This window comes from Taurulus bubalis (genome assembly GCF_910589615.1).
Source record: "Taurulus bubalis genome assembly, chromosome: 1".
In the NCBI taxonomy this organism is placed as follows: Eukaryota; Metazoa; Chordata; class Actinopteri; order Perciformes; family Cottidae; genus Taurulus; species Taurulus bubalis.
Window position 1 is genome coordinate 39,413,720 of NC_136589.1, and position 10,948 is coordinate 39,424,667.

At 39.9% G+C, this 10,948-nt stretch overlaps 1 protein-coding gene across 1 annotated transcript; it reads left to right on the forward strand.

The window, feature by feature from the left end:
* The first annotated feature begins 906 nt into the window (after positions 1-906).
* LOC306738328 (leukotriene B4 receptor 1-like) lies at positions 907-7,825 on the forward strand. The gene is made up of 5 exons (XM_079220165.1): positions 907-995; positions 3,842-4,445; positions 5,438-5,638; positions 5,742-5,782; positions 6,787-7,825. Exons 2-5 carry the CDS (start codon positions 3,861-3,863, stop codon positions 7,046-7,048), a joined length of 1,089 nt encoding a protein of 362 aa, XP_079076291.1. The 5' UTR covers positions 907-995; positions 3,842-3,860; the 3' UTR covers positions 7,049-7,825.
* The last annotated feature ends 3,123 nt before the right edge of the window (positions 7,826-10,948 follow it).

Consider the following 10,948-nt stretch of genomic DNA (forward strand, 5'->3'; position numbering starts at 1 on the left):
CAGGTGAATATGGTCACATTTTACTAATACATATCACCAGAGAACTTCCCCAGTCGTTCATTTACATAAAGAACATATGTTCAAACTACAACTATGATGAATGATAAAACCTTTTCTTTCTTTAATTCAGAATTTCCAAGAGATAAAGGTTTTGGAGTTCATTCAGACCATTACAAAGACTTTATTCTTGTTTCTCTTTCTCAGCTATGCAGTGACAGTAAACGATCAGTCAAATTCCTCCGCCTCCACTGACATGTCTAAGTGCTGAAACTGCATTTACGGGAGCCATGACGTCACTGAACAAGGGTGTGCATGTTCAGAAAACCTACCCTGGGAGAAGGAAGGTTTCATCTTTGGGCTTCTTCTCATTTCCAGCATTCCTGTCATTGTCAGAAACCTGTGTGAACAAGTTATGAATTCATACCTGTGTATGTGTGTGTGTGTGTGTGTGTGTGTGTGTGTGTGTGTGTGTGTGTGTGTGTGTGTGTGTGTGCCACCTGTATGCATGTTTGCACTTGTGTGCCCAGCATCCTATAAAACTTGTGCAAGAGCTTGTGCAAGAGTCCGTTACTTCAGATTACGCAACACCTGACTCACGAGTGAAAAGGTGCCTCAGGAAACCCAAAAATGCATTTCGATACGAGACATTGGGACATGCTTCCAAGTACAATGCATGTTTGTTTACTTGAAGAAGAAGAAAAATTAGGCCTGAATGGATACAATGTATAGCACGGATACATTCCACATAATCATAATCATATATGGAGATTATACAGCACGGAAGATTGAGGGAGGGAGAGTGAGAGTTTTAAGAAAGGACACACCTCTCTTTCACCACAGCATGTTGCAGCCTGTGGGGCAGGATGTGATTCAGTTTATTATGGACCGAACTCACAGAGACCATCACAAGAGGGAAACGCTGTCGGACAGATCGGAGAGCAGCAGTGGGATAATATAATCTAATTCATCACAGGGAGACATCAAGTCCTGGGAAGGTCAGTCACTCTTGAAAGTTCACTAGAAAATACTTGATTTTAGGAATTCTAAATGACATTTTCCATCAATCTCTCTCTGTAAGATTGTTCTGCCTCTCTCTTACTTTTGCTGACTTTGATTATTCATTTGATTAACCTATGAACCATTGTTTTAAAACTTTGGACAGCAAGATAAACCATTGCTGTTTCCTTATTGGCAAACAGAGTTTCCAGAGTTGTAGTCATTTTCAGAGTCTTCTTCAGCTCGTTCAGATGGCAACACTGGTCTGACTGGTGGAGCTGTGTGTCTCATTGCAGCTCTTTTGTGTCTCTTTGTAGTTGTTTTGTGTCTATTTGTAGTCTTTCAAAGGTTTATCAGGTTTTGTTGTTTTCGAACCCAAATAGTTGCTTGAATTTTTTTTTTAAACATACATTTGCTGTAAACATGTTTTACTATTTGATGGATTATCTTGCAGACATTAATTAGTTTGTCTTTTTTAAAGTAAATTGCATCAGTTTTATTAGTTTCTCCATTACAACAGTACATGTATGTCATATGTCTGCTCCAACATTAGATTATAATTTGCAGATGTTTGTGTTTTTACCAGAACTGATAGATGGTTGTCTGGGGATTGGAACGGCTTTATGTCACCTGGTTTTATTGAAAACTTAATGCAGTTTCCTGAAGATAAAAAGGGTTTTATTTCTGAGAAACAATGTTTTTTACCTGACAGCTTCAATGTGTTGCTCAGACTCGGCCTTCTGTTGCATTTTACTAGTGATGCAAGACTTCTTTGTGTTTACTCATCATTGCTGTTTCTGGCCATCAGGGGAAATAAACAGTCTGTTTACATGGAACCAGAGCAAGGATATTAGGACTTAATTAGGAAATAGGGGCTTGATGTCTTGTTCTCACGGAGGGAAATGTGATTTTGCGGAGATCTTATCGTTCCTGCCTGTACATCACTCATGTATAAATTGTGTATGCTAATAGTTAGGGATGGTCGGAGACACACCTTCAGTGTTTTTCCTGAAAGGTCAACCCTCTGTGACCTCTGCACTGCAGATTACTAGTTTCCATGTGACAGAACAGTGAGAAAGAAAGATACAAGAAAAAAAAGTGCGTGAAAGACTGTGTCGAAATACTGCTCTTCTATGACGCACTACTGCTAATGTTTGCCGTGCTTTAGCACGCTGACTCTGAGTTTGATCTACACTGTTGGTTACAGGACCTAATATTTTCTAGGCTGCGTCACGGTGGCAGCCATCCTCTAGTTCTGGAAACAGCTCGTGTGCATTTTGTAACGTTTATCTTCGGTCATGGCGGACTATTTTCTCCAGACCATCACCATTTTTGCTTAGGTGTTCTCAGAAATAAACAAAATCAGGCCACCAACTATTCTGAATAAAGGGTTAAGTGAAAATCACCAATACTTTTTGTTAATGTAATTTCTACCACCTCTCTTTCCTTTGTATTGTATTCATTTGTATCATTCACAGTTAGAAAAATTCTCTAGAAAGAGCAACTGTGTTTTACCTGTAACCTCTAACTATACAGTCATGCAGCGGCCGTCCGCCTCACACAGAAGTGTAGACGTATCCCGTGAAGACGGTTTTATCAAAGGTTGTCAAAAACACACTCGAAGCCGATTATTCAAAAGTGCAATAAACATTTTCAGAAAGTTTTTCAAAAGACATGTCTGACATCCGGTTTCAGTCTGAAACCTTCTATGAAGCCATCAGGAGAGAACATTTAACAAAAACATATGATAAGCGATTTTTGATAATAAGTATAGTGTGCAGGATACTAGATCTGATCAGTGTTGAAAGAAGGTCTGCATCTGCTACCAGACAAAGAAAAACATCCACGGTGAGCAGTTTATCCGCTCACCGTGGATGTTCTTCTTTGTTTCTTTCACATGGACCAGCAAAGATCTCTCTGTCTCTGCTATCAGCAGTGATAAACAGACGACTGAAAGTCTTGTTTCATACACGAAAGAAAGCCCATTTGTCATACTTGTGAAAATGAAATCCACCGTTCGTGTTTTTACTTTTACTAAAGAAGTATTTACTATGTCAAATACATTTTTAAAAGTGAAAAATCCCACCAGCTATCCCACGTTTGGTCTCTAGATGCCGCTTTAGCTTCGAAACCTTCAGTGCTGCGTTAGCTAGCTTTCACACACTCCACACACTGGGCTCTCGTCTCTGCCTCGTACCTCCGTTCACAAAGCCCTACTTAGTGAAGTCAGGATTGTACTTGAACAAACATTTAGACTTTTGGGGGACTTTGGCAGCACTCTCGTCTTCATTTTTTCGCTTTAAATACTTCTCGACAACCTTCGCTATAGACTAGACGAGTGTCTTCTTCTGCCTATTGGTGCTTGTTTAACAACTGACTGACGCATTACCGTCTCATGGATAACAGTAATATCTCTGGTGTCTTGATAACCTATGCGGGTCCCGCGGGTCAGGTGAAAAACAGAAAGTGTGTATACATTTAAGGGATCTGCTAATAGGTATAATAACATCAATAAGTAAACACATGGTTAATTTCGTGAATTCAAACAAAAACACTTAGTTGGCTTTAGAAAGGAATATAAACAATGCTAAATAAACAATGTCACATTAGAATAAAAATATGTCACAAACATCAATGACTAACTAACTTTGGCACACAAACAGCTGTTGTCTGGTTGAAGGTCCAATGTTTGTTAGACCTAGACACCTCTCCTCCAACTCGGCATGTGTTTATACTACCTCATCACACTAGGAGAGTCTGAGTGTTGATACTTGAAAGTCTGCCGTGTCTCATACGATGCAAAAGGTCTGCTTATTTAGGTTCTAACTTTGTCTCTCATCCTCAGGATCAAAACTCCTTCCAGCATGACCAACTCCAGTCTTGCCTTCTTAATAACTTCCAATCACAATGTCACGGAAAACCCTGAAAGTGACAGCGTCGTGAGCAATGACTTCTCCACGACCTTGGGTGCCCTCATCCTCGGCTTGGTCTTCCTCCTGGGCGTCCCTGGTAACCTCTTCATCGCCTGGAGCATCTTGGCTCGCACCCGCCGACGCTCGGTCACCACCCTCCTCATCCTCAACCTGGCGTGTGCCGACGGCTGCCTCATGGCGCTCACCATCTTCTTCATTGTTTACCTGGCCAAGCAGTCATGGGTCTTTGGTGACTACATGTGCAAAGGCGTGTTCTACCTGTGCAACACCAACATGTACGCTTCCATCTTTCTGATCACCCTGATGAGCGTGCACAGGTTGGTGGCCGTGGTGTTTCACAGGAGAATGTCCTCCCTGGTCACCATGAAGATTGTGAGGAGGGTGATCGTGGGAATGTGGGTGTTGGTGATGGTCATCGCTATCCCCTCACTGGTGTTTCGGGACGTCAGAGAGGACAAAGACGAAAGGAATACAACAAGACTGGTGTGTGCGCCCAATCACACGCAGCCTCGACATGTAAGTAGACCAGGGCTGCAATTACAAATTATTTTCACTATCTGTTATTAATCGGATTATTTTCTTGGCTAATTGATTTTTCGTTTGGCCAAAGTCCAATATTTATATTTAGCTCTGTGTTTGGTCTCTTTAGCTGCTAAATGCTCCATTGTGTTCACCAGCTAGTCTCTAAATCTGTCAGTCAGCTGTTTGCAGCAGTTAGTGTGCAGTGAGGTTTTTAGAGCTGCAACTGATTAAAAAACTCAAATAACTGAAAATGTATATCTGTTTTACTTTACTGCCATCAACACACATGAATAGACAATTAATATTACAAAACAAAGTCCCTTTGTGATTGACATACATGCACATATAGATGGAATAACACCATACAGAATTATAAAACATGTACACATCTAGCTAGACATTTAACTAAGACATGTGGCGCATTACGGCCACATCATAAAAAGAAAACACAGATCAGTGTAGTTTAGTTTAAGAGCTTATACAATTTGCATGTCCTTTCAAGATGTTTTCATTTTATAAAAGTTTATTTTCTACGTTATAACAAGATATTTTAATGTTTTTAAAAGGTATTTTCAGGTTATAACAAGATGTTTTCGCTTTATAACAAGATGGAATAACATAATACTGATACATTATTTTTCCTGGCGTTGCACACAACTACGTTTTTCTAATACCTACAAGAAATATACATCAAAAGAATAATGAACCCCAACTAAGGTGAAAATGTATCATTTTAAATTAAATTAAAAGTTCTAGAAGTAGTATCCTAAATCCAACCCTGAGACAAGGGTTTCACTTATTTCTTCACAAAAAGAAAACTTCAGAAAGACATATACTGATTTACTCTCATCAGGTTTATCTTTGACTTATGAATGAACAGATTCAGCATATTGTTTTTGCTCCACCTTGATTTGATATTTCCACTCATGTCTACTGAAACACATGCAATCATTTCAACAGTATGTTTTGCATCCTCCTATGTACAGGTGAGGTTCCAGTATGCCCTTGAGACGGTCTCTGGATTCATCATCCCGTATGCCGTCATCATAACCAGCTACGTCCTCATCCTGAGGCGCCTGAGGCAGACCAAGTTCCGCCGGTCAGTCCGCAGCGAGAAACTCATCCTGGCTATCGTGGTGACGTTTGGCATTTTCTGGCTGCCGTACCACGTTATCAACATGATAGAGGTGGGTGAGAGCGTGTTTGCGGTATCATCACGTGATTTATATTCATGACTTTGGATCAATGATCTGATCTTTTGAATGAACACCAAGTATGTTTTGGTCCAAGGTGGCGACTCAGTGGTATTCGGATTCACCCAGAAAAGATACGTGAGTAACAAAATATTTTAACACACTCTCAAATGGAATTCATTTCATTGACATTTTTTTATATTTTTTATTTAGCAATAGCACTGCATCATAAGTTAATTAATAAATCTGATTAATTCCCCCACGTGTTTAAACCAAACACATATTTTTTGATTATTTATTGTAAACGCAAATGCGCATGTAGTCAGACAAAATAAGTCAAAATAACTTACATTGGACTGATAACATTATGTCATGGGAGCACAATATTAGGACACAAATGCAGACCACGGAGACAGTATCAGAGAATGGAAACAGTATTTATTTCAGCCCAAGGGTGTGTGGGGAGCCCGTGGTCCACCACGGGTGGTGCTGGGTGGTGTGAGTCCTGTGGCTCGACGCCGGAGGCAGGAACTTCTAGGCCGGAGGGAATTCAGGGTTTAGTCCATGGACAAAGAACTGCAGCGAACTTACGGCGTGGTGGTGACTACCGGGGCAGAAGACAAAACGGAAGTGGCCTGCAGCCAGGACCAAGGTTGATATACTGCAGGTGACGAGGCAGATTGTCTGCAGCTGTGTGCCAATCAAGGGTGCGACCATGGGAGGTCTCAGGAGGCAAGACCGAAAACACCAACACATGGCACACAAAACAAACAGGGGAAAGACAGACACAAGAGGAGAGGAGATTTGGAAGAAACAGGTTTAACACACAATGAGTCAGACAGTGTGTTTTCATTGTTGTGTCTCTTTGTGCGTCTTTGTAGTAGTTTAGTGTCTCTTTGTGCGTCTTTGTCGTTGTTTAGTGTCTCGTCGTGGCCACTTTGTGTCTTCGTAAACATGTCCTGCCTCTTTGAAGCTGTTTTGTGTCTGTGTCTATTCATTGATGCATTTATATTTCATTGTTCAGTTAGTTTGAGAGCAAGATGTTGAAATTAAGCTCTCAAGGATTTGACCAAACATCACATTTATTTTCCCTGAATATAGTACACGTTTTAGTTGTGGTCTAAAATGTTGTTTTTCTGCAGATTGATCAATATCACTAAATCCAGTCGGGCAGTGACTTCGGCTTTCGCCTTCATCAGCAGCTGTGCCAATCCCATCCTCTACACCTTCGCTGGGAAGTCCTACATCAAGGAGAACGGCTTCGCCTTCATGGCTCGGCTCTTTGAGGGCACGTCAATGGACCAAACGGGGAACAAAAGGAGTAAAGACACCGTGGGACTCAGTAATGTTGACTCTGTAAACGGCTCAGGACCAAGAAGTAATATGTTACAAAACGGGACATGAGCATTGAATGAACTTCGTGCATAAATGAAAGCACTCAGTGGAAATCTGTAAAAAAAAAGATAATACTGGTGGAGCGTGTAGATTTGGGTAGGTTGTGTTGAAAGAAACATAAGTTTAACTAGTAGACAGTTGTGCAATGTTATGGTTTGTACCTGCCCTGTAAACCAGAGCTGTAAATATTTTTTTACATTTTTATTTAACATCAGAAAATAACTTAATAACAGTACTTGGTGTACATGGGGAGCAATTTGATTGCAAGAAAAAAAAATGACATTAACAGATAAGACTTACTTTATATAAATAAACTATAACATGCATTAACGTTAAGTATTTGCTTACTACATTTTACAAACCATGAAATGTTTACTGGAAATTGCATTTGTAAATATGTATTGCATCATAAACACCCTGAATACACTAGCTTGAGCGCAAAGTGTAAACTTCCTCTCGTGAAATACTTGGAAAGGTAGAGAATAGTTTCCTCTGGCGTGTCTGACCTGGACTCCGCTGCAACATCAAAAAACTCCATGTTTTAAATTGTTGCCTTTTATACAATTTATACACACTGAAGCCAGTTCTCTTCTGGTTTGGGCACCGTCTATGAAAACCTTTGCACACGTCTCAAAGCCATTTTACAGTCCTTCAACTCTGCACGGTCTCAATGTTTCACCTTAATTATCTATCATGATGAAATGAGTAATTTAAAATGATTGCTTTTACAATACATGGGTCTCAGCTAGTGTAAAATGTCTACTTAAACTTCTCAATTTTCCATAAGAATGCTACATTAAATATTTAGCTTGATACATTAAAATGTTACGTTTAAAGAGCTTATAGAATAGTCCGCATTTTTATTTTCAAGTTATCAGATTTGTGTGTTCAGATAGCAGAATCAGGTAAGAACAGAGTAAAAGCAAAAGCAGACTATTTCAGTATTTATCCATGAACTATTGTTCTCTGCTGCCCTCCGTAGTTTTTTACCCTTTGAAATCTCATTTCAGCCGCCAGAGCATCCAGACTAAGATTCATCTGTAGAAAACCGATTGGATAAGCATTGCAATGCTCCAAATGTGACTTACATCCCAAACCATATACCCCAAAAATGTAAGTACTTGTAAAACAACAGGCATCCTCACTAGTATCTGTTTGGTCACACCCATCAGTGCAGTGAAAGAGTAATCATGAGTTTCAGCTGAAACACAGACTCACATTAATTTACAAGTTAGGCTCCACCTACTAATGCAGTCTGTAATGTTCAGATTGTTTTTAAATGTTTCAGAAGTGCCGATTTAACTTGATAATTTTGGAGGATGTAGTTTGTGGGGATGCATTTCAATAAACAGTGAGATGTTTTAGTGGCACTTTATAATAACTACACAGTATTTAGCATTAGTAAAGCAGGAGCAAACACTTAATTCATCATTTATAAAGCATTGTTCCAACATGAACACTCATTAGTGACTCATTAGTATGTAATTCATAAACATAGTTATAAATGTTTTATTCTTGATTAAATTAATGCTTGAATATTATGCATTTCATGATTGGGTTTTCATACTTTATAAATGATGGATTCCCCATTTCTAAATTAAGTATTTAGGACTTATAGATGATTAATAAGGTAATTTATAAGTGTTAGTAAATGATACAAAAATAATTTAAATGTTATTTATTCATGCATTTATTTATACATATAATGATTCAGATATGCACTAATGGTTATAGACTATGTTAACATGTGCTTTATAAACGAGTTTTAATGCTGCAATTCATGATTAATTCACGTAGTTACTAGTCGTTAGTTACGTATTTTGTGTGACCCCAACTAAAGTGAGGACTATCTATGCCTTACAAAGCATTTATAAATGTCACGATTAATTCAGGTAGTTACTAGTTGTTAGTTAAGTATTAGTTAAGTATTTTTGTGTGACCCCATCTAAAGTGAGGACTATGCCATACAACACATGTATTAGTGCCTCAAAGCTAACAAAAGTCTCATTTATCTTGTCAACAGAAAAGGGAAATAGACACGACACAAAGTGATAAAGAACATTAATATGATGGTGATGGGGGGGCGATGCCCGTCATTCTGTGGCACAAGTGGTGAGTATGTTTCCTTGTTTGTACGTACAAATTATTGATTAAGAGTTTCTTGTCTGCCAGTATGCTAGTTAGCCAGCTAGCCAACTGGCCAGCTAGCATACTGGCAGTCTACTTACAACTGAGGTGACGGCGTGCCACCCTGTCACCTCAGTTGTAAGTAGACCAATCCAGGTGATAGCGAGATACTCATAATCAATCATTTGTACCAGCAAACTGAGAAACATGTCACCACTGGTGCCACTGACGGGCATCGCCTCACATCACCTGTATTTCTGGCGTGGGCCACGGTGGTGACACGTCATCAACGTGGGACACACGTTTACGCTAGGACCTGGTGTGTCCCACATTGATGATGTGTCACCACCAGCCAGGTGATGGGACTGAGGCTTTCTGTCCTGGTACCGTGGGACACCGGGTCCTCCTAGTCAACGTCATGTCACCACCATGGCCCAGTTCAGAAATAACATGATCAGGTGATGGGACTGAGGCGATGCCCGCCAGTGGCTATAGAAGCTAGCTAGCAAACAAGTCAAAACTAGCTAGCTGGATACCCATAAACAATAAACAATAATATGTATGTGCCAGCAAACTATGAAACACTCGTGCCACTGCAGGGCATCGCCCCCCCATCATATGGATGTCCTTTATCACTTTGTGTTGTGTCTATTTCCCTTTTCTGTTGAGAAGCTAACTGAGACTTTTGTTAGCTTTGAGGCACTGCTGGCCTTTCAATGTCATTTATAAATGCGTTGTAAAGCATAGATAGTCCTCACTTTAGGTGGGGTCACACAAAATACTTAACTAACGACTAGTAACTACCTGAATCTAAAACAGTTAAAACAAAACATATTCCCTTTTAAGTTAGAATTTATGGCAGGACTGTTGCATTAGACAACATTAGTTCATAATAAATTGGCACTTGAGTGCACAATTATCCTCCTCCTAAAACTCAATTTACATTAGGATTAAGGCCTGTCAGGGGCGTGTGTGTGTGTGTGTGTGTGTGTGTGTGTGTGTGTGTGTGTGTGTGTGTGTGTCTGTGTCTGTCTGTCTGTCTGTCTGTCTGTCTGTGTGTGTGTGTGTGTGTGTGTGTGTGTGTGTGTGTGTGTGTGTGTGTGTGTGTGCGCTACCTTTATCCCATAAACAGAGGAGCTTGTGCGCGAATTTATCCATTACTTCAGAGTACGCAACACCTGAAAACTGTCTCGGGAAACCGAAAAATGCATTTCGATACGAGACATTGGGACATGCTTCCAAGTACAATGCATGTTTGTTTACTTGAAGAAGAAGAAAAATTAGGCCTGAATGGATACAATGTTATAGCACGGATACATTCCACATTATCATAATCATATATGGAGATTATACAGCACGGAAGATTGAGGGAGGGAGAGTGAGAGTTTTAAGGAAGGACACACCTCTCTTTCACCACAGCATGTTTCAACCTGTGGGGCAGGATGTGATTCAGTTTATTATGGACCGAACTCACAGAGACCATCACAAGAGGGAAACGCTGTCGGACAGATCGGAGAGCAGCAGTGGGATAATATAATCTAATTCATCACAGGGAGACATCAAGTCCTGGGAAGGTCAGTCACTCTTGAAAGTTCACTAGAAAATACTTTTGGGAATTCTAAATGACATTTTTCATTAATCTCTCTCTGTAAGATTTTTCTGCCTCTCTCTTACTTTTGCTGACTTGATTATTTACACATTGCAGATTTACTACAAACCTATGAACCATTGTTTTAAAACTTTGGACAGCAAAATAAGCCGTCGCTGTTTCCTTATTGGCAA

Bases quoted from the DNA above. Each gene is read 5' to 3' on its own strand.
- LOC306738328 (XM_079220165.1), top strand. From the start codon at position 3,861: ATGACCAACTCCAGTCTTGCCTTCTTAATAACTTCCAATCACAATGTC. The intron at 4,446-5,437 runs GTAAGTAGACCA...TCCTATGTACAG, and splicing joins ATCACACGCAGCCTCGACAT to GTGAGGTTCCAGTATGCCCT. The intron at 5,639-5,741 runs GTGGGTGAGAGC...TTTTGGTCCAAG, and splicing joins ACGTTATCAACATGATAGAG to GTGGCGACTCAGTGGTATTC.